This window comes from Staurois parvus, unplaced genomic scaffold, assembly GCF_062004578.1.
Source record: "Staurois parvus isolate SC_StPar_1 unplaced genomic scaffold, SC_StPar_1.0 ptg001062l, whole genome shotgun sequence".
Taxonomy (NCBI): domain Eukaryota; kingdom Metazoa; phylum Chordata; class Amphibia; order Anura; family Ranidae; genus Staurois; species Staurois parvus.
The window spans coordinates 2398477-2423491 of record NW_028318858.1 but is presented as its reverse complement, the minus strand read 5'-3'; the positions used below and the strand labels follow the sequence as shown (position 1 = coordinate 2423491).

The window sequence follows — 25015 nt, the reverse complement described above, 5'->3', positions numbered from 1 at the left end:
CCAGTTTTAAGAGACTGGACATCTGAACCATAAATTGTGCTGCTGTCCACCCAGCGACTTTATTAGCTGGAGACACCTGGGACCATAAGTTGAAGCAAAGTCACCTATTGGACAATCTACTGAAATTTACGAAGGATGTATCCCAAAGAGGGGCAATAGGGGTGTTTGAGTCACAGTAAAGCCCCACCTGTTATGGAAGGTAGGAGCAAAAATTTAAGGCTGGGCTAAGGACCACCTATGGGATTGCATGGTTACTATTAGATTTTATGGCACGGTTCTTAAATGATAACAGTGGTCACTTTTACACCTTATATTACACATTATCTTTTCCATTAGGATTATAACACAAAAGCATATTGTGTCATTTTGTTCTCTGAGGCTTCACAAATTTATTGCCAAACTTCACAAAAAGGACTGTTTTAATGTAGCACCCTCCTAAATAAGTTGCTAACTGACTAGGCAAATTTAGTTCTTGTGGCTGTTCTGGATTCTGCTGGTGCAGGCCCAACTCCTTTCCCCTGATTTCTGGAAGGCTACAGAATTTAGTAAGTGGAAAAGGTGACCCGCACTTGCATATTCAAACCACCTAAGTCAATCCCTGGCAGATATAGTGGCCAGCAGGGGACTGAGGTAGGTATAAATAAAATGGGTCTTGGAACATCAGGGTCCTTGTTCCTATAGGAGAAGACCCAGCCTGAACCCTCTGGACTGATAGCTGCAGCTTAGAAGAAGCCATCTAGGTCCCAGCTCCAGCTATGAGCTAGCATACCAACGTCCTGAATTCCTGAAGAGCAGTGCAGGAAGCCCACATGATCTGACCTGAGGCATCCAGTGCAGAGGCTGTCTGGGCCCGCAAGAAAACATGGAAGTACACAGGACACAGTGAGTACAAGCCTAAAAAACTGTCCTAGCCATCTTTTTTTTGAGGAGCTTAATTCAGTTTGCTGATTCAGGCCTTACTTTAGCAAAGGGGTCCCCTGAGTAGTTGTTTACTAGACACTGAATACAAGATGGTGATTGCACCTTGAAGAGACAGTGCAGTAAGACGTGTTCTACATTATCTTTCTGCTAGTTTGGGGTATCCCAAGGCTCACCCACACCCTACCCAAGTTATATCAGCAAATAAACTACAAAAGGACATGCACTGCCTGTTTTCTGAGGTGAGTAACTGTGAACTGCTGTGTGCCTGGCTGCCATGTGCCTCATAGGGAATGGAACCTGGGATAATACAGCCAGCCCATTTTGGGGCTTGTGCTATACTAGTTTAATGTAAGCAGTGCTTCCATAAGGAGAAAGAAACAGAAAAAGTACCAATAAAGGATAATCGACCAACCTCTGCAGCAATAAAGTTGGAAAGCACCAGTAGGTGAAGATAGTAATCAATGTACATAGCCAGCTGTGCCCCCCAAAAAGCCAAAATAGACAAGATACTAGGAGATGACAGCAGAGAAAGCATCATTTATGGTATATTACTCACTCCTGATTAGTAGGGTGTATCTCCTTGGACTTGCCTTGAAAGTCTTGAAGGGGGTGCATGTGACCTTATGGTCAGGTTCTTTACCTCCCATGAGGTTTCCCTTTAGGGGAGCCGCATCAAGTACTTCTTTTGGCAGTTTCCCTAAAGAATGGGGTCCACCTGGTTTTGGATGAGTGAACCACAAGTACCCCAGTCCCCAGAAGACATTGAATAAAGGGGCATTGCTTCACAGTGTATGGCTTGTTGTGTGGCATCCTTACCGCTTTGCTATGTTTTAGACTAAATAGGATCTGAGGATGCACTGAAGAGAAAATGGGAGTACAAATAGCCCCATAATTGGTGTCAGTTAATTAAATAATAATAACCCCCAGCATTGGTGTCAGTGGACACAGAAACACCCCCAGTGTTGGTGTTAGTAGATGCAATACAATCCCTAATATTGGTGTTGGTGGATGGAGTTGTAACCCCCAGCAATGGTGTCAGTAGATGCAGTAATAATCCCCAACATTGGTGTCAGTGAGTGCAACAACAACCACCAGCATTGGTGACAGCAGACACAACGATAATCCCCAGCACTGGTGTCAATGGATACAAAATAACCTTCATCATATTGTTAGCAAATGTAGTGAAAATCCCCAGCATTGATGTTGATGGATGAAATTATAACCACCAGCATTGGTGTTAAAGGACACAATAATAACCCCCAGCATTGGTTTCAGTGGATGCAATAATAATCCCTAGTATTGATGTCAGTGGATGTAATAATAATCAGCAATATTGGTGTCTGTGGATGCAATAATAATCCCCAACATTGGTGTCAGTAAGTGCAACAGTAATCCCCAACGTTGGTGTCAGTGGATGCAAATATATTCTCCAACATTGGTGTCAGTGGATGCCAGAATAACCCCCCGCATTGGTGTTATATTATTATAATTATTATTATACAGTATTTATAAAGTGCCAATAGTTTGCTCAGCACTGTACATTACAAAGGGGGACAGAACATGACAGAAGAATACCAATATAATGCAAAACATGAGGGGATTGAGGGCCCTGCTCTTTCGAGTTTACAATCTAGGAGAAGTAAGAATAACCCCAGCATTAGTGTCAGTGGTAGCAAAAACAAACCATCCTGCCTGGTGGTCAGTGACAGTAATATTTTGCAGAACACTTCTGGACACAATCAGCCCTTCAGGATCTGGGACACTTGGCAACTATACTATTGGGGATCACAAGCTGTGACGTCGTGCATGAGCACGGTGATTTCGATGAAGTTTATTATTAATCAGAGGGTATATTTTTGGATGAGTTTATTTAGGGTAGTTTAGTTTATTAAATGTAGTGATCTTTGTATTTGTCTTTTTTACGTTGTGCACTTTGTGTTCTTTGTGCACTCTTGCTTTCTATTTTATTAAGATATTTTGTTTGCTCTCTTTTTTTATTATATGAGAAATAAAGTTTAATCAGGCAAGCTTTCACTAGAGGCAAAGACCAGCAGGCAATTGCTCATAGCAGCCAATGAGGTTATTTGCTAATATGCCTTAGAATTATGACAGCAGGAATTTGATTGGTTGTTGCAAACTCTTTATTCTTTCCCCCAATTTGTTTTAAAGCCTGAACCTTCTTTGTGCCAGTTCACCTTTTTGCTGCATGTTGACCTCCCTTGTTACCAGAATAGTATCACAGGCTGTTGTACGCAAGTTCAAGTTCAATTCGAAGCCACATTGTTAGAATACCTTCTCCTTCACAATGTTATCACCATTTAACCCGCCCATTTACAGCTCTCAATTAGATTCGCATATATAGATATCTCAGCGGTGGGTGTGCAGGCTGCATATCAGCATGTATTTTTGTTGTGTGCATTGTTTATGAATGGCTGGGATTTCGTATGACTGCTGTGTGTAATCTAGTATGACTTTATGGCTACAGATAGCAGAGCTCAGCTGTAAATGTTTCACTTTTTATAGTTACAGTGACAGCTTTTAAAGTAGTTAATCATATATTGCTGTAGTGAATGTGTATAGTGAGGATAGTAGAAGTCAGAGGAGGGGTTGGTCACTCCTGTTCATAACATATAAAGAAAGCCGTGGCACAATATCACATAACATTCTATAGGCTGGAGTCCAGCAAGTGTCAGATGCACGGTGCAGCACAGAGCACACAGCAGTGCCTGAACATCACTATAGGAAGTGAAAACTGCTCCTCTTTTATTCCAAGGCAATCTACAGTGCTACCATTTAGGAAACGTTCGGATCTATGGCTACAAATCGTATTTTGATCAGAGGTGGTAAAATAGTAAACAACGACTTTTCGCAGTTTGCGGACGTTTATATCGAAGATGGGGTCATAAAAGACATTGGCAATAATCTACAGCTGAATCAGATTGTTGACTTGGAAGTGATGGATGCCACAGGAAAACTGGTCATCCCTGGGGGAATCGATACCCATACACACATGCAATTCCCATTTATGGGCACCTATTCCGTGGATGATTTTTGCACAGGTACCAAGGTAATCAATCTCTTCTATCATTAATGATATAAGGACTGGTATGCCTTTCAGTAAGTAAAATAGATCTAACCCATAATCCAGTTTAGCCTTTATCGAGTGCTTTTTATGCTTTTATGTCATATTTTTCATGACAGCATTTTATATTAAACTGTGCATCCAGTAGAGGGCGCACTTGTCTGTAATTCAGCATGCTTAGAGGATCTTTGCAACTTGATTATTGAATAAAAAGTATTTCAGTGTAGCTTAGGGTGTGGTTGACATCATCCCTATTTCCACAAATGTGAGAGCTGAATGTTACATTTTATGGGATTTTTAAGGCAACATTGGAGTATATACAAAGAAACCAATTGTTTATAAGATCAACATTCTATTTGAACAAATTGCTTTTATCTGACAAGTTGTTACATATGAAGTAAACAATACATATTAGCCAATATAACAACAAGACCAAAAAAGGGTCCTGCACGTTTTAGTGAAGGTGTGGTGCGAATACAGCCATACAAAATGTATGGCTCAAATCGAACGGCATACAAATCGCATGTGATTTGTACAGGAATGCGGTGCAGTTCCTGTGTGAATCAGATGGGATTTACCGCACCTCTGTAGTGTGAACCTAGGCTTAGGGACCCTTTCTGTGCCGGACACATCAACATAAGACCACCCCATCAGGAAAACAAACACAGACCTCCACACTGGAAGCATGTACAAAAAGTTAATAACAGTGACAAAAAATTGCCATATAATCTGGACAGCACAACATGAACTTATCAACAAAGAAAAATTCAATAAATAAATACCATTGATAGAGGAATCCATGCAGCACAAATAGAATAGGGAAATCCCCTATTGAGGAGAAATATATGGAACATTTAATAGGAGGACATATTAGGAACATTTTCCATCAGTTATAATAGGTCTACCAGTAGGATTGTTCATGTCTTTGTGGATTTTGGGAAGTACAAAGAATGTTGGCATCCTAGGGTGCCTAATTCTAATATATTCCCATAGATCTTTCTGAATAACTCAATTTCTATATGCTGTTACGGGGGAGACTTACCTTCTAAACACAGTGAAGCATCTTCTTTTGACTATTTGTGGAGGTTATGTATCTTATATGGTTGGTTTACCATTATTTAATTATAAAAATATTCATTAATAGGCAATTGTCGATAGGCAATAATTCTTGTCAGAGTGGTATCCTTTCCCTGAAGAATAATCTATGTTAATGTATTCGAAACACATTGGATCCCAGGCTGAATATATCTGCAGACAAATTTTGAGGTTGCAAGATGGAAATCAGCTTTTGGGGGGTACCACGGAACACATATTGTAATAATTTTGTGAAGTGAATGAGTTGTCTAAAATTGTTGTATTTTATATTAGCTAATATGTATTGTTTACTCGATACTCGATATGTAATAATTTGTCAGATATAAGAAATTTGTTCAAACAAAATGTTGATCTTTTAAATTGATTTCTTTGTATATACTCCAAGGTCGCCTTAAAAATCCCATAAAATGTAAGATGCAACTCTCTCTATTATGCAACTTGATCATTGTCTTTGTAGAGTGGAATATCCGATTCCATGTTGTGTCTCCTGGCACTATGTTATAAAGAGTTGGCAGGTGATTGGAATACATCATTGTGCACCTAAAGCTGCTTTATTGGATGTAGTTATTATTATGCCTCATTATTCATGTAGGGTCAGTATACTTTATAGAGTTACAATTCAAGAAATTACAAATTAAACATACAAGGATTAAAGATGAATTATAGTGCACTTTTAGTAAATTGCTCACATTGCAGGCAGAGACCCGGGACAGCCAAGGTTCTTGTGCACAATGGGGCTCAGGTAAGTATTAGGGGGCTTGGGGGAACTGTTGCACACAGAAAGTTTGTTACCTTCAAGCATAGAAAGCATGAAGGTAAACAACCTTGAGCCTTTACAACCACTTTAAAATGCAAAGTCACAATAGCAAAATTAGGGGCGCACATTGCATAGATCAACCACATCTGCTCGTAAGCTAACCTCTCTAGTCCCTGCATCTTGACCACGGCATCTTGACCACGGCATAAAGCTTCAAAGGCAGTCAACTTCCGACCAATACCGGAGGAGAGTAAATGGGAAAGCAGATAGAAGCGGAGCTGAAGACCTCCCCAGAAAATCAATGGGGGATCCACCAGTCGAGTAAAGTCATTGACAAGGAGGACCCCAATGGGATTGAGAAAGTCTACCAAGTGGGAGTAGCCAGTGGTTGTAAGATGGGCAAATTGGGGGTCCTCTTGTCCTGGAGGAAAGTCAGGGTTTTCCCAGATGGGAACAAGAGGAGAAGGCACAGGAGAAATGGACATCTTAAGGAATGCTTCCGGAGTAACTACAATTGTGGCACCAAGAGTTGGGTGTGCAACTAAGTTGTGAGGTAGAGGACGTCGCAGCCAAGGCCAGCTCAGGGCCATGCCCCCAGAGTCCTCCAACTCCATGACTCCATAGCCACCCAGTGCTTGGCAGCGCCATGGCAGTGCCAGTTGACCAGGTGGGTGAGGTATGTGGTTCTATAATAGGCACAGATGTCTGGCAGGCCCACACCTCCACAGGTCCTAGGTAGGGTCAGAACATGGAAAGCCAAGCGTGGCTTTCCATGGGACCAGATAAAAGATACAAAATAAGTCACTGACCTTCCAGGAAGGACATGGGAAGCTTGTTGGGAAGGGCTTGTAATAGGTAAAATATGCGGGGCAGCACTGTCATCTTAAGCACACTACATCAACCAAACCACGTCAGCATGTGGAAATGCCAGCGGAGAAGGTTTTCTTTTAGATTAATAAGCAGAGGGACAAAATTCGCCTTAAGAGTCAAGCAGGATCTGGAGTAATATTGGTGCCTAGGTACTGAATCGAGTCCGTGGCCCAACGGAGAGTGAAGGAAGGGTGAAAGGTGACTAAGGACCGTGGATTTTGTGAGGTTGATTTTGAAGTAGGAGAGATTGCCATAGTCCCAAAGCGCCTGGAGGAGGGTTGGCAATGAAATAAGAGGGTCAGTAATAAAAAAGATAAGATCTCTGCAAACTCAGCAACTTTGTGTTCCCCAGATAGTTTATGGAAACCATAAATATTACAATCGGCGCGGATTGTAAAAAGAAAGGGCTCCAGCGTCAGAATAAAGATCATGGGGGAAAGAGGGCATCCCTGATGTGTTCTATTGTTGATAGGAAAAAAGGCAAACCTAGTTTCATTAACTTTGACAAATGCTGATGGTTGAAAGTCCTGGGAGGCGATCCAACGAAACATGGAAGTATCGATGCCAATGTGGGTCAAAGTTGAGTGCATGAACTGTCAGTTAACCAGGTCAAACACCTTCTCAGCATCGGTGGAAAGTAAGATAAGTGGGGTTGTAGCAGTTGTAGCTGCATGAATCATGTTGAGGACATGGAGGGTGTTTTCTCATGGTTCCCGGAGCGGAACAAAACCCGCTTGGTCCCTGTATATGAGATTAGGGATGTGGGGCAACAGCCTGTTGGTCAAAATTTTTACAAACAGTTTCAAGTTAGTATTTACAAGTGCAATAGGGCAGTAGCTACCGCAATGTGTTGGGTCTTTGCCTTCCTTTGGTTTTAGGGAGATGTGGGCCCTGAGTGCATCTGGGGGTATAGGCTTCCCCTTTGCCAGAGAATTATATGATGCCACCATATGTGGGGAAAGCAGGTCAAAGAAGGTTTTATATTACAATGATGTCAGGCCATCCGTTCCTGGAGCTTTCTGGGGTTTAGAAAGGGAAAGCACCACCCCCAGTTCTTCCACTGAGATAAGGGTTTCCAGTTCCTGACAAATGGGAGGGAAAAGAGTGGGTATACTGGATGCAGAGATATAGGAATGAATCGCCTGCTGCAAAGAATCCTGTGAGCCTTCTAAAGAAATGTTATACAATTTCTGGAAGAACATAAAACATTCTGATGCCATGGATTCCAAAGAGAAAAGCTTCTGTCCAGAGGCTGACTTAATATGAGAGATATGGACATGAGTGTGAATGCCACGAAGAGCCCGGGCAAGAAGAATACCAGGCTTGTTAGAATATTCATACATAGTGCGGTGGGACCAAGCCAACTTTTGTTTAATCTTGCAAAAGAGAAGAGAATTCAGTTCCTCTCTGGTCTTCAGAATATCTTGATAGGTCACACTGGCAATGCTAGCCTTATGGGTACCTTCGGAGTCAGGCCAACAGAGTGTATACCTTTAGGAAGCGTTCTTTTTTAAGTTTGACCGTAATCGCCATCAGAGCATCCTGGAGAACAAGTTTATGAGCCTCCCAAAGGATGTAAGGGCTATCTGCCGAGTTGGCATTCAGGGAAAAGTACTCTTTGATGGAGTGTCCAAGGGTCACCCTAATTTCAGGAGATTTAAGCAGGGCTTCATTCAGGCGTCAAGAAGGGGGACTATGTAAATTGGGTCCTAGCCGCACATCCAGGTATACTGGGGCACTGTCTGAAAAGGTAATGTCACCAATACATGTCAACTGAACTCTGAGGAGATCTTTTTGTTGGACAAGAAGGTAGTTCAGACGGTAGTATGTTTGGTGGACTGCAGAGTAGTAAGAATAATCCTTCACACTGGGATGGGAAATGCGCCAGGTTTCGACCAGATGTAGCAGATGTAGTTCAGCTTTCAGTCGTATAAGGCAGGAGAAAGAGAGATGAGAAGAGCCCCTGGAGACATCCAGAAGTGGTTCCAAGGTGAAGTTAAGGTCGCCACCGAAGGTTAAGGTGCCCTCCATAAAGTGTAGCAGCACCGGAAGCAACCCTCTTAAGAAGGGTAGGTGGTTAACATTAGGAAAGTAGACATTAGCAAAGGTCACTATAAAGTGGCCAATCTTACCTCTAACAAGCAGATATCGACCCAGCGGGCCCTGCCGCACCGCAGAAAGAGATACCAGGGGACTGTTTTGGTTAGCAGAATACTAACCCCTATTGATTTGGAAATAGGAGACAGACTGTGGTATGCCACTGGAAAGTCTTGGGTAATGAGCCTAGGGACATAGTTAACCCAAAATGGGTTTCTTGGAAAAAAGCCACCTGCATCCTACTTCTTTTCAAGTCCAGGAGAAGTCTGGAACGCTTCTCTGGGACACTCAGGCTCCTGACATTGAAAGATGCAATTTGCAATGTACCCATCGTAGGCGGAGTAACTGAGTGGGCAATCCAGAAGGAAGAGAAGGGGGGCACCCCGGGAAGGGGGAGCAGAAAGAAAAAAAGAGTTGAACAGATCAGAGGGGAAAAGGTGTTCAGAAACATCAGCGAGAGAAATAGAGTGAACGACAGGAAAGAAAGAGGGGAGTGGTGGGGAGGGAAAAGGGGGGACAAAAGGAACAGAGGATGGTATAGAAAGAGCAGAGGAAATACAAAAGAGAAAGGAGAAGCAAATGAGCAGAAGAAAGAAGGAGAAGGGTGTAGTAAGGAATCCCCCAAAAGTAGAGATATCTATAAAACTGTTGAGGAGGCACCAGGGGAAATGAGAAAGGCAGGGGGAAGGGGGGAGTGGACAGGAAAAGTGAGAAATAGGGGTAGCAGACTTAAAGTAGTTACCACTAAGACTCCTTTTGGAGTGCACAAAAGTACACCCCTAGGGAAGGCCCTATCGGGGGGTAGTAGAAAGACTAGAGAACGTGAAGAAGGAGAGATGTTCAGGTCAGTCTGTCCAGACTATCAGCTGAGATCAAATATATCAGAGGCCTGGAAACTGCAATGGTGTCAAACTGAAACAATAAGAAACAAAAATACATAATAGAAATATTATAAGACACCGTACACCAGTGTTACCCAGTATAAAGGGGGAACATACCTATAGCTGAAAAAAGCATCAGATTGGTGAGTCCCATGACCCCCCCCCCCCCCCCTGAAATGAGCACTGCAAGATGAAACAGAGACGGGCATGATCCACAGGTCTAAGGGTATCGGGGGCCCTGGGACTCCAGGTGGGACTGAGCAGGACTTGAGAAGAGGAGGATTGGGGCTGCTCTGTGCAAAATCATTACACAGAGCAGATAAGTATGACATGTTCATTATTTTAATGTAAAAAACAAACTGCAGCGTTAATGTAACTTTAAGGATGTTATACATGTAAATTATTTTCTGTGCTATAACGGATTGTGTTTCCACATAGTGCAGTTTTGTACAGAGAGCAAAAAAGCATCCAACCATCTAAAAGTCCTGCCACAGCCAGTGTGAGTAGGAGCTAATTTACATGGCAGCATATCTCTAAACAATGAAAAAACTCAAAAAGATCATCCAAAGGCCATATAGGTAGCATGCTTGCTGGGGACTGTATCCAGGACCACAGCAGTACATGTATTCAGATCTAACCACTTACTGCACATTTATACGTCTTCGGACTGACTTCTGGATTTTCTGATACCAGTGCCCTACATCTGTAATTTTCCATATAGGCAGCTGCCAGGGAAGCAGAAGATCAGTTAAAGTAGGTCAGGAAAGGAGGATCAAAAACATGAGACAAATTTCCTAATTCAGATAAACTCTGGCCAGTGATGCATTAGCAGATAAACCAACAGGACACGGGGTCATTGGCCATCAGGACTTCATTCTGTAACAGGACTGTCTGTGGTATCTACCTGGAACTCATCTAAATCAATTCTATTGGGAAAACGAAAGCCACATTAAATACTGTATATCTTTTATGATAATAAATATATTGGTATCTCAAGAAGGTGACAAGTTAAAAATCAGATTGCAAAGAGCTGCTGTGCATTCTATCCTGGTCTAAATCATCCTCTACATGTTGCTGTTAAATATAATGGTAGCTGCACTAATACATGTTTAGATTGCTTTTGTTTTGGGTGTTTATACTTTTTAAATTGTAGTTTTCACATGGAGCTTCAACGTCCTGACTGCTGGTCCTGCATTGTACTTAAAGCGGAACTTCACCCAAAAGGGGAAGTTCCGCTTGTTTGTATCCTCCCCCCTTCACTGCCACAATTGGCACTTTTTTAGGGGGAGGGGGTAGCAGGTATCTGGTTTTAAAAAGTACCCGCTCTCGCTTCTAGTGATCAGAGCCGGAAGTTTGGCTCCTCCTCCTTCCCCTACAGCCTTCCGAGACACTTCACAGGTCCCAGAAGAGTGCAAGACCATTCACAAAGTGCAGCGCACTTCACGCATGCGCAGTAGGAAGCTGGCTGTGATGCCGCAAGACTTCACTGCCAGTTTCCCTTACTTAAGATGCTACCGAATTGAAGAATCAGCTTGGGTGAGGACAACACTGGATCTCTGGAAAGATTTGTCCTAATAGTAAAAGTCAGCAGCTACAGTGACTTTTCATTTTTTTGGGGGGAGCCTGGAGCACCGCTTTAATGATGTTGACAAGGGAGCAGCTGCAGGGCAGACAAAAAGCAGTGGCTTCACTTGACTGGTTGTCCACCTTGAAACTGATGGGGATAAAGCCTGCAGTGAGGAACAAGGTGAGTATTTGTCTTTATTACATCCCCCCTCCCCAGAGTAAACAAACACTTGAAGGGGTAGAAGGCAAATAAAACTTAACATAATAAAGCTTAATTTGATCTGCCTTTAAAATTAACATCATTTTCAATGGTTTTGCACAGAGCAGTCCTGATCCTCATCTTCTGTAGTCCCCTGCCGATGCTCCTAGATCCTAGCCCCTTCCGAATGCCCACCATAGCAAGCCATTTGCTATGGGGGCACTCATGTGGGTTAGTTTCCAAGTCTGCTCTGTGTATCCATTGACATACACAGTGTTACTTGGCACCACCCCCCCAATCTCTCCTCATTGGCTGTCATTGACAGCAGCAGGAGTCAATGGCTCCCACTGCTGTTTCTGAGCCAATGAGGAACCACTGCTCCTGTGCATAGCACTGGACAGAAATTGGGCTCAGGTACGTATGAAGGAAGATTAGAGGGGAGCTGCATGTAGAAGATTTTTTACCTTAAAGTGGTTGTAAAGGTTCTTTACCTTCATGCATTCTATGCATGAAGGTAAAAAAATCTTTTGTGTGCAGCAGCACCCCCAGCCCCCCCCTAAAACTTACCTGAGCCCCATCCCAATCCAGCTATGTGCACAAGAGCCTTGGATCACCCAGGTCTCTCTCTCCTCATTGGCTGAGACAGCAGCAGTGGCCTTTGGCTCCCGCTGTGCTTCATATCAAGCTGCTTGCTGTGGGGGCACAGGGCAGGAAGGAGGATTGGGGCTGCTCTGCACGAAACCAATGCACAGAGCGGGCAAGTGTGACACATTTGTTTTAAAAAAAAAAGCCTTTAATATCACTTTAATGAAGACAATGTATTAAGGTAAAAATACCATTCTGCCTTTAGAACCACTTTAATCTCCAAATGAATAACTGGTGATTCTGCTATGAAGGTCCTATTCAGGCACTTCCTGTTATGGGGTGACAAAGTTCTGTCCCTTTCTCACAGTTGCCTTCCTGCGTTGTCACCCTGTTACATGTTTTCTAGTAAAGGCTGTGGCTAGTCAAGTTGCTGCTCAATGCACAAGCATTTTACTCCACTTCATCATCAAGAAGCCCACCCTCCATGCAGCCTCCGCTGAACCAAGTGCATATAGACAGGATGTGGCTGCAGAGAGGCTGTAGGAGAGCAGCAGCACTGTTATGCAACAAATGATGAGATAGAAACACTAAAAACAGCATTTTACAAAAAGAAAAAACATAACAATTGTTTACTATACACAGTTTTTGAGCACTTGTCATCTAGTTAGGGTTTACATTACTTTCCTTTCATATGTGAACAAGGATTGCTGGATCACTGTAAATTAGTTAAAGGAGAAGTACAGCCAAAGCTGATTGTCTATAGCCCTGGCCAAAAGTTTTGAGAATGACAGAAATAATAATTTGCTTGCAAGGAAGCGTTCAGTCATCATTGCTTTGCACAAAAAAGGATTCACAAACAGAGATAATGCTGCTATTAAGATTGCACCTAAATCAACCATTTATCGGATCATCTGAATTTCAAGGAGATTGGTTCCATTGTTGTAAAGGCTTGAAGGCGCCCAAGAAAGTCCAGCAAGTGCCAGGACCGTCTCCTAAATTTGATTCAGCTGTGGGATTGGGGCACCATCAGTGCAGAGCTTGCTCAGGAATGACAGTAGGCAGGTGTGAGTGCATCGGCACGCACAGTGATGTGAAGACTTTTGGAGGATGGGCTGGTGTCAGGAACGGCAGCAAAGAAGCCACTTCTCTCCAGGAAAAACATCAGGGACAGACAGATATTCTGCATAAGGTACAGGGGTTGGACTGCTGAGGACTGGGGTAAAGTAATTTTCTCTGATGAACCCCCTTTCCGATTGTTTTGGGAATCCGTAAAAAACCTTGTCCAGAGAAGAAAAGGTGAGCACTATCATCTATCCTGTGTCATGCCAACAGTAAGGCATCCTGAGACCATTCATGTGTGGGGTTGCTTCTCAGCCAAGGGAGTGGGCTCACTCACAATTTTGCTTAAGAACACAGCCATGAATAAAGAATGGTATAAAAACATCCTCCGAGAGGAACTTCTCCCAACCATCCAAGAACAGTTTCATGAGGAACAATGCCTTTTCCAGCATGATGGAGCACCTTGCCATAAGGCAAAAGTGATAACTAAGTGGCTTTGGGTAGAAAACATCAAAAGTTTGGGTACATAGCCAGGAAACTCCCCATACCTTTATTCCATTGAGAACTTGTGGTCAGTTCTTAATAGGTGGCTGAACCCCCCCCCCCCCACACACACACACACACACACACACACACACAAATTCTGATAAACTCCAAGCATTGGTTCTGCAAGAATGGGCTGCCATCAGTCAGGATGTGACCCAGAAGTTGATTGACAGCATGCCAGGGTGAATTGCAGAGGTCTTGAAAGAGAAGGGTCAACACTGCAAATATTGACTCTTTGCATAAACTTAATGTAATTGTCAAAAAAAACCTTTGACAATTATGTAATGCTTGTAATTCTACTTCCGATACCATAGTAACATATGACAAAAAGATCTAAAAACACTGAAGCAGCAAAACGTTTGCCCAAGGCTGTAGGCTGGGGAAGAATACCAACTCTCAGTTCTCACCCTTAGAGCCGGCGGGGGACAGATGCAGCATAGGATCAATGCTGCATCCACCTAGGTAAGAATAAATAAAAAACAAATCCCATACTTCTCTTTTAAAGCCACAGCAGAGCAGACAAACCTGCAATGAAGCCTTGCTTTGACAGATGCAAATCTTTTGCATGAAGCTCATTTTTTATTTCAGCAATTGAGAATGTCTCTTCAGTTGTTTCTCACGCTCTCCCAAGCAGTACCTCTCACATAAAAGAGCCAGTCCAACCAAAACTCATATAGCAATCATAGAGGTCTAGTTAGCTGACAGTATGATATCAAAAATTAGGGTAAACAGTGCATCACTCATTTATCTAGTATGCCTACATTTTTTTATGATGATTTGTTCAGTTAGAATCATACTGTGTATGGACCCAATTGTCTGGATTCCTGAACTGTGTAATTCAGCCAGATCTGCACAGAAACTTGTGATTTGCCGATTTTCCTGTTTTTGGGGTTTTTTTTGGTATTTTCAGCTGGTCTGACAGATGTGTGAAGAACCACACAACTGAGGTATATACATGGCACATCTGCATGAATATATTTAACAATAAAAAAAATACTCATTCGTCTGGGTACAGGTGTAAGGACCTATTCACAGTTGTCTATTCTCTTACAGTAAATGTATATGTTGTACTGCATAAACATGCATTTTAAGTACAAATCCTGTTATTATTATGTGGCAACTTGACAACTCTACACTGCAGCTTATGTAGAGCTCGCCCCTCACAAGTGTCTCTGATAAGGAAGCAGGATGGCAGATAATACTTTTTTCTTGTATAACTTCGGCCTCAAACCTGGTCATTGTGTGGAGGTGGAGGGCTTCATTCCGAGGGCTGTAGAAAGTTTTTCATCAACTTGGGAAAAGATGCCAAGAATTTTGAGGTACACTTTGATATTCGATTTGACTTCCAGGGAGAAAAGCATATTTTAGCCTTGAACTCGATAGAGGACGGTGTCTGGGGAGTGGAGCAGAGGAAAAGAATCTTTCCGTTCCAGGAGGGATCAGACACCGTGGTTTGCTTCCAGCTTGAGCTAGACAAGATCACCATACAATTACCTTCATTTCCAGTCCGCTTTGCCATAGAGGAGAAAACCTCTTGGCTGTGGAAAACCTCCGGATCAAGTCTATCACATTTAAATAAAGAATCCCTCAATAGAGGAGCTGCCTGTCCCATGTGTCCATATCCAGGCTCTGTAAATTGGCCATTGTGGAGAAAGTTAAAATGTATTTTCTCCTCTTTTATACCCCCCCCCCCATCCAATCTGCATCCTTGCTGCTCATGTAGACATACATTGTGCTTTGCTCAGTCCATTTAGTACAAATTAATTTCATCCATATTTCAAATAAAATCCAATGAAAAAAAAAAAGCTCACCCTTGAAGGGGCTGCTGGAAAGTAGTACGGGGCCACCAATCACTGCACACCAACAATTAAATCTCAGCCTAGGGGAAATCTTTTTATGATTTATTGTAGCACAACTTTAACAGGAAGAAGGGCTTTTCGGTCATGGGATACTCGTAGAGGTTCGGCAACAGCACAGGAGGACAAAATTCTCTCCAGTCTCTTAATAGCAGCTTTCTGGAGGTAGCAGGGGATGGTAAGAATGTCTAAAGCCCCACAGCTACAGATCACAGGGCAATTACTGGCCACAGATCCCTTCTGGCACTTGTGCAATTAATAGTCCCCAACAAGATCTTTACTCACAGGGGCTGATTTCCTAAAACTGGAGAGTGAAAAATCTGGTGCTGCTGTGCATGGTAGCCAATCAGCTTCTAATTTCAGCTCAAATCAATTAAGATTTGAAAAAAAAAATTGGAAGCTGATTGGTTTGTTTGCAGAGCTGCATCAGATTTTGCATTCTCCAGTTTTAGTAAATAACCCCCACAATGTCCTGGGAGCCATCTAGTCTTCACAGGTAGATCTCTTGTGGGGAAGATAGAAAACTCCTTCTCCAGACCAGGACTCTGAAGCAGTGTCCTTCAGTAGGTATGCCTCCTCAGCAGTTCTCAGAAGTCCCTTAGCCCATCCACTGCTGAGGCCCAAACTATAATGTCTTGTCTCTTGTGATTCTTCTCCTAGAAGCAGCAGCCTCAGGAGTACTGGAACCCTTCCTGACAAGGAAAGAACAAAATGTTCAGGCCTCCTGTATATTATCACCCCCCCCCCCCCCCAGCTGCCCTCTGGATGTACAGTTCCAGGTATTGACTAGGGCAGAGCTTTTTTTAGCTGCAACTTGGTGGAACTCCAACACCACCTTTGGCTCAGGCCTTCTCCTCCCTGCTCACCACCACAGCTTGTCTCCCAATGGCTTCCTCAGATCTGATCTCCTGAGTGGCTCCACTGAGTGCAGAATGGGGACAAGGGAGATGCAGGTGCCAACACCCCCACTGGATGATCTCCCTGCAAGTGAGAGGTGTAGCCCCCTACAGTGTTTGGTGTGGTACTAGAACCAGCTGTGTGCTTCAGCTTAATACAACAAAAGAAAGACACGTGGAAGATACACTCTGTGTGTAATCTACCCCTGAACTCTGCACTCTGTATGCAGTGCACCCCTGAACTCTACAATGTGTAAGTAGCGTACCCCTGCACTCTGTATGTAACTCGCTCCTGGTATTTAATACCCCTTTAAGACCCTCCCTCTGTTAGTAAAATGTGACCGCAGCCACTATTTTATGTGCTTTGGAGGGTGTGTGCATGGGGGAGGGGTGTTTTAGGGGGTTGTGGTTGAGTTGCGGCACCTATGTATTGAGGAAAAAAGCCCTGAGTCAGGGTATGATAAATATTCAGCTGATCTTTTGAATCTCCCTCCCTATGCTCTGAAAGCGGCAACCACACTGTCAGCTCAGGAACCCTGAGCAGATCCAAATAACCAACAACCACTTTATTCATTACAATGAAGTCAAACTAAACTTACCTAACAGCCAAACTGGAAGCAACCACTCCACTCACTATAGTGGAGCCAATAACTAAATTTACCTAACAGTCTAACTGAGAGGGTCCCACACCTATAAAAATAAGACAATGTTGCATTAGAGCCCAGATCCAGGCAATCTTTTTTGGGATAAGTAGGGAAAGGTTTCCCTTTTGGGTAGATTTACCCTAATTTCTCATTATGTTGCCAAAACTTTATAGTTGCCACCTAACCATGGAGTGAGGAAAAATCTTAAGCTGGCTATACCTGGTCCAAAAATTCTAGTTTTCTGAACATTCACTTGATTTTCTAATAGTCAGTGGAGTCAAATCAACATTAATTGTGGTGGCAAGAAAATTTAAAGGAGCAGAGTGGTATTTTATTTTAATGAATTTCTAAAAGTACATAAGGTTTTTGTTTGGGAAAGTCCTTTCTTTCCAAAAAAGCAAACAAAATTTTTAATTACTTTCCAATGACATTTGTCAAGTCATTGAATTTTTGTGTGAATGATTGCACTACAATTGTTTGTAAAATCTACTAATGTGTGTCCAGCTTTACAAAGGGAGCAAAGAATATGTAAGCACTAACAATGAACTTATTTAGTCTGTTAACCACTTGACCCCCAGAGGGTTTTACCCCCTTCCTAACTGGGGCAATTTTTGCTAATCTGTATTGTGATATTTTAACTGGCAATTGCTCAGTCATGCAACACTGTATCCAAATGAAATCATATTTTTTCACACAAATAGAGCTTTCTTTTTGTGGTACTTGATCACTACTCGGTTTTTTATTTTTTATTATATGACCAAAAAAAGAATGAACATTTTGAAAAAAAAACCAATATTTTCTATTATAAAACATATCCAATAAAATAAAATTTCTTCATAAATTTAGGCCAAAATGTACTCTTGTCTTTGGTGAAAAAAAAATCCCAAGTGTATATTAATTGGTTTGTGTGAAAATTCTAGCATCTCAAACTATGGTATATACAGTATACTGGAATTTATACGGCTATAGACACTATACTAATAAAATGGAATAAAGCGAGCGCTCATAAAATAGAGTAAGTTGTAGCAGCTAATGAGGAAATCACAATAACCTCACGTCCTGTAAATGGTAAAATATAAAGTGCAGCGCTAAAATGAGTAATCAATAAATTTGAAAAATTAAATATAAGTTCATTTAAAAGTTTGTGCAATCAATAAACTCATATGAGGCACTAATGGAACACTTCCATAGTTGTAGATATCTCATAAAGGCTTGTGATAGAGGAAATGACAGAAATGCGCACTCACCGACCGCGCATAGAAAATGCGCATATAAACATCCATCAACCCAGGTGTGAAACAGCGGGTAGGTGATGAGGCATCCCTCAGGAAAAGGTTGTCATCAAGCAATGGTCAGCCAGACTTAGAGGACTCCTTTAAGGATGTGGGTAAACCACCTGGATACAAGGCTCCCTCCTCTGGATGTTGATGTTGAATGTAGTATAAGCTGTGCTTAGGATCTGTATATAGGCAGAAATGTACTCCTGGCCCATCAGGGATGTCAGGCTTCTGGTACAAGACTCTGCGGCCTGTTCAGGATACATGGGTACATCCGCCGGCCACCTCCTCCTCCGCCTCTCTATCCAACACCTGTGTTAGAGATTCTGGATATAGCCCTACAGAACAAACAGTGAGTGCACAGTCCACATGTGTTTCTGCTGTTTCTCTGCAAAGAGGAACTTTATTCAGGAAAAAAGACAAGAGTTTTATCATAAATGCAGCTACAAACGTATAAACATCTACTGGTTGAAGAATATACCTCTACTGAATACTTATACTGATGTACTGAAGTAGTTGATGCACTAAAATACATGAACATTGTAGTTCAACAAAAGAGCAATGAAGGGGTTAACTGTGTACCTAACGCATGTAATGTGTGCTGCTTTTATTCACAGATCTGGCTGTTTTTTCTCCCTGCTTTTCAGGGAGAAGAAACAGCCAGTTCGCTGTTCTGTGTACAGAGTTCTGTGGGTTTATAGCCAAAATCATTGCCTGAAACCTGCTGACAAACTCATGCTGTGTCCAATCACAGAACGAGTCGGCGGGGGGCACACGCATGTACGCACACACCCTAAACCCAGAAGAAAGGCTGCGACATATGGATACATCACCTAGCCTGGCTGTATCGCCCGCACACAGTAAAATGTACTGTGGGTTGGCGGCAAGCAGTCATATATAACATTGAAAGCCTTTTCAGAAAAATACCTAGATGAGAACCACAGTCCAACCTGCATTCTTCCAAGTCATTTAAATAGATCATCCACAATGTGTCACAGACATACTGATTTCACAGAAATAAACCATCTCCTCCTTAACCTCCTCGGCGGTCTGATTATTTCTGATTTTTTTGTGCTGAAAGCAGTACCATTTTTTTGCATGGAAATACAGTATGTAGTTTTTTATTGTAGGCTGTAATTTTTAGGAATAACTCACTGAAATCTGTCCGAACAAGAGTCTAGTAAACATCCCGGGTAGGATACAATTTGAAACACGAAATCATAAATTATAATTAAATAAATAATCATAAAAAATTATAATAATAATAAATTTAATTCAATAATATAATCAAACCAAAAACACTGAAATTTGAAATACAGAGGCAAATTCGCACATCGCTGAGTAAAGTCGCAAAATCGTTTTCAGTGTCTGATGATGAATTTCCCCACAAATCATTATCACTCAATTCTGCAAGTGGTTCTGATTTACTATCACTGTTCTCTAGCTGGGACGCTTTTTGGACGCCATGGACTTTTCTAAGTTTCCAGGCAGAAAGAACAGTCAAAATGCAGGCAGGGCACAGGACAAAGCACTCGGGACAAAATGTATGTGAAATGCACTGAAACAGCAATGTTTTACTATGTAATAGTCATTTTAAAAAAAATGAAACGTCACAGGGACCGGAACACGGAAGCCGGATGCCAGCATCGGACGGAGGAGATGGCCGGGGACGCTGCAGGGGACACATCTTGGGAGCGAAGGACAAGGTAAGTGCTGCAGGGACTCCCAGAGCAACGCCGCATGCTAAGCCCGAGTGTAGCTCGGGGTTACTGCTTTTGGTACTGACATTTTACCCCGAGCTACACTCGGGAATACCGCTAAGGGGGTTAATGCGTTTCATCACATAGTGGCTTGATCACAAGTCACTATGTGTTAAAACATGTTGAAGAGATGTATTATTTGTGTGGAATCTCTATTCCTGTCCTAGGGGAACAGTACTGCTCCTTTATAAACACTATACACCGAGTGAGCGTTGTCATCTTAGGACAGGAAGTGTGTCACTGGCAGGATCACAGATGAAAATAAGGGGAAAAAACCTGAACAAAAAAAAAACAGTAATCTGCAATGTATAATATATCTGGGGTGTACATATGTTTTAATGTGTGATTAAAGGCAAAGCTTTTTTTAATAATTTTGGAGAGAGTAAGGGTAAGTTATAACCATCATCAATTTTTTTTTTGCCATTTGTGTCCCATTGGGGAGGTTTCCCTGTTCCTGTCTCAAAGCCAAAAAAGGAAGTGACAGGAAATCCCTCAAAATTGAAGGAATCCTGGGGGCTGTAACCAGGGTCACAAGAACTAGTGTCCTTATTGGAAGATTTCCCTTCTATTACTGTTCAAATGGCAAACCAAAATTTGTGATTTTCTTTTCACAATGATAGCAGTAAACAGGTCAAATGGAGAGGGTGAATCTCCCTTTTAAAACATATCCAATAAAATAAGGGGCGCAGACAGCAATAAAAACCTAATAGGTGTTCTAATCCCTCTCCACTCTGTCCAAAACTGAAAAGAGTTTTGCATTTAGTTATACTTTACAGATGGAAATTCAACACACTTTGGGAGGATTTTCCTAATATGCTGTGTCTCTACAACAGGAAGCAAGGGGAAATCTTTCCAGTGGGGACAAAATCAGCAGAACAAAATAGGTTCTAACCCTTCCCCATTTCATTCAAAATTTAAACATAAAACATAATTTAAACATAAAAGGTTCATCTTGAATCCTAGGTATTACATACAGTACAACAGCAGTATTTGTAAATGTTCCATAAGCAGAAAGTCCAACATCTCGTTCAATATACCGGCTTTAATCATGGAAGGGGAGCGGATAGAAGGTGGAAATAACCTGCCAGACCAGGTAATATCACCAACATGCCCTCCCCTGTTAGCAGTTGGTTTTATAATTAGAAGTACTCACCAGCCACTTTATTATGTACACCTGTTCAATTGCTTGGTAACACAAATTGCTCATGAGCCAATCAACTCAATGCATTTAGGCATCTAGATGTGGTGAAGATGACTGGCTGAAGTTCAAACCGAGCATCAGATTGGTGAAGAAAGGGGATTTAAGTGACATTGAACATGGCATGGTTGTTGGTGCCAAACGGGCTGGTCTGAGTATTTCAAAAACTGCTGATCTACTGGGATTTTAACACACAAACATTTCTAGGGTTTACAGAGAATGGTCCGAAAAAGAGAAAATATCCATTGAGTGACAGTTGTGTGGACAAAAATGCCTTGTTGATATCAGAGGTCAGAGGAGAATGGGCAGACTGGTTTGAGATGATGAAAAGGCAGCAGTAACTCATGTCAATATGGTCCACAATCTGAGGAATGTTTCCAACACCTTGTAGAGTCTATACCACGAAGAATTAAGGCAGTTCTGAAGGCAAAAGAGGGTCCAATCCGGTACTAGCAAGGTGTACCTAATAAAGTGGCCGCTGAGTGTATATTCTTTCTGTAGGGATTTCGAGAGCCCTGTGTCTGAGGTCAGAATAATGTCCCTTTATTAATCACCTGTGTGTATCATATATCAGTGTTCAGACATCTACAAACACATGACTGAACTCATGACTGAGCAGAATTAGCACAAAATTAAGTTTTTTATTTATTACAAGTTGAGAAAAGTAATGCGATTGAGTAAGCAATTGTTTAAACTTAGAAAAATGTTCAAAGGGCTAGTCTGCCCAAAAGTAAGGGACAAAGTTCATGCATGTTTTAGGAGGCAAAGTTGAAAAAGTAAAATTCCAGGTTTAATGTCACTTTAACCACTTACAGCAGAACTATAGGAAAAACTTTTTTTTTGTCATTTTGGATAGAGTAAGGGAGGGTTATAACCCCTGTCAGATTTTTGTTGTTACCATCTGTGTCCCATTGCGGAGACTTCCCTTCACTTCCTGTCCCATAGCCAAACAGGAAGTGGGAGGAAATCCCTGCAAATTAAGGGGATTCCTTGGGGGCCCCCAGGTCACCAGAACTAGTGTCCCAATTGGAAGATTTTCCTTCTATTTCTTTTCCGGGGACAACCCAGAATTTGGGATTTTCTTCTACTTCCACTTTCAATAATCATAAATAGAGCTTTCGTTTGGTGGGATTTGATCACCACTTGTTTTTTCATTTTTTGCAATATAAATGTAAAAAGACCGAAAATTTAGAAAAAATCAATATTTTTTAATTGCTGCTATAAAACATCCAATTAAAAAAAAATAAAAATCTAATTTCTTCATAAATGTTGGCCAAAATGCATTCTGCTACATGCCTTTGATAAAACAAAAGTGCATTGATTGGTATGCATGAAAGTCTTATGTGGCTACAAATTATGGTATATTATGGTATATATACTGGAATTTTTATGTATTTTTTTTGTAATACTACTGATGGCGGTGATCAGTGAGTCATAATAGGACTAAGAGAGTGCGGCAGCTATTCTGACACTGACGCCGAAGGGGGAGCTGACTACCATTGGCATCACCAGTGACACTAATACAGTGATCAGTGATAATACTATATACTGTCACTGTACTAATGACACTGGCTGGGAAGGGGTTAACATCTAGGGCGATCAAGGGGTTAAATGTGTGCCTAACTATGTGTAATGTGTGTATTATATACTGTTTTCACTAAGAGATCTCTTTGTTTGTCATCCCTGCTTTGCAGGGATGAGAAACAGTGGGATTGTTCCCTCTGTACAAAGCTTTTGAGGGATTTTGACAGTGACTTTGAGACTCCCCTGAAGCACTCTGGATGTGACTAAAAACAGATGATTCCTGGAATTCTTCTTTAAATTTTTTCAAAAAGTGCAAAAAAATACCCGTCACCCTAGGACAGGAAGTAACTCAATCACGGATAGACGTGCACACTGGAAATTTTCATTTTGTAAGCATTCATTAATTGTAGAATTTTGTTTTGTCATATTCATTATGTTGTACTGATTCATTTTTGGAATTCATTTTGTATGTTCAGCATTTGTTTTGTATATTCGTTGGTCCATGTGGATTCAAAGTATTTTGCAGTTTTTCCGTCAGATTGCTATATATTCGATATGTTATAGAATTGGACGGATTTGAATCAGACAAATTTGAATACAAGTACAAACCCACCAAGAGAAATGGCATGAGCTGAATGAACAATATTGACTGGCGCCATGTGCATCCAAATTAACAAACAGAATGAAATTCGGATCCATTCGTTATCTGAATCTGAATGAACAAACATATTCAAAAATTGAATTAATTTCCCTATGGGCCCGACCTACTATCACATCATGTGACGTCATCCAAATTAAATGAAGGCATTCGTTAATTTCGTTGTAACCTTTTTAGGATTTGTTGTTATTTGTGTCTGTCTCCATTTGGAGATTTGGATACATTTGAAAATCCGAAATGAAATTTTCATTTGAAAAACAAATCAGAACAAGACGAATCGCACATGTCTAATTATGGAATCAGGTAGAAATAAAGCGAAAAAAAGCCTGGAAAAAAGGAAGACTAATGCAGCCACTACCTCTAAGGTTGTCACCCTTTTTTTTTCTAAAGTGTTACTAAACCCACAAAAGTAAAATCAGTCTGTATATGCAGTAAAGCATGCTTGTTATACTCACTGTGGAACCTAAGGGGTTAATCCTCTGCACTGTGTAAAAATGTTGTTTGATCCTGACTTCTCTGATCCTCACCTTCTTCCAGTGTCCCCCTCTTATCTCCTGATAAGACATATTGTGTGGAGTCACTCTGCACATGCTCAGTTTGGTGTGTATTGCTGGAGATATTTTTTTTCCCCCCTGGGAGAGTGCGTGCGATCAGCACAGGGCAAATCAGTACTGCTCAGACAGAGGTCAGGGGTTTTGAATCCTCATAGAGCAGAAAGAAAACTCCTACAAGCTTTAACCAGTGCTCTGCTGGACACTGATAGAAGTCACAAGACTGCTCTAACTGCTGATGAGGAAAGGTATTTAGCATTTTTTATTTACTAAAATAATTGCATTCCCATGCTCTGTGTACTGTGGGAGACCAGATATAGTGAATGCAGGGTCCGGGGAGACCAGGTATAGTGAATGCAGGGTCCGGGGAGACCAGGTATAGTGAATGCAGAGTCCAGGGAGACCAGGTATAGTGACTGCAGGGTTCGGGGAGACCAGATATAGTGAACACAGGGTCCGGGAGACCAGATATAGTGAATGCAGGGTCCGGGGAGACCAGATATAGTGAGTGCAGGGTCCGGGGAGACCAGATATAGTGAATGCAGGGTCCGGGGAGACCAGATACAGTGAATGCAGGCTCTGGGGAGACCAGACACAGTGAATGCAGGGTCCGGGGAGAGCTAATATAGTGAATGCAGGATCCGGGGAGACCAGATATAGTGAATACAGGGTCCGGGAGACCAGATATAGTGAATGCAGGGTCCGGGGAGACCAGATATAGTGAGTGCAGGGTCCGGGGAGACCAGATATAGTGACTGCAGGGTCCGGGGAGACCAGATATAGTGAATGCAGGGTCCGGGGAGACCAGATATAGTGAACGCAGGGTCCGGGGAGACCAGATATAGTGAACGCAGGGTACGGGGTTTAGTAACCCTTTAAGCATTGCCGCATGTTGCAGTAAGGCAGGGCTGCTTGCCACATCTAAATCACACCAGAGAAATACATTACCCTTGGTTTTTAAATTAAGCCATACCAAAACACATTGTACTTTGT

General features: G+C 42.0%; 1 protein-coding gene across 1 annotated transcript in view; it reads left to right on the top strand.

Annotated features, from left to right (window-relative positions):
• The first annotated feature begins 3561 nt into the window (after window positions 1-3561).
• Window positions 3562-25015, top strand: part of DPYS (dihydropyrimidinase) — a 112476-nt gene continuing 91022 nt past the window's right edge. Inside the window, exon 1 of the mRNA XM_089658346.1 lies at window positions 3562-3988. Within this exon, the coding sequence (XP_089514472.1) occupies window positions 3734-3988 (255 nt within the window). The 5' untranslated portion in view covers window positions 3562-3733. The remainder of the gene's footprint in view (window positions 3989-25015) is intronic.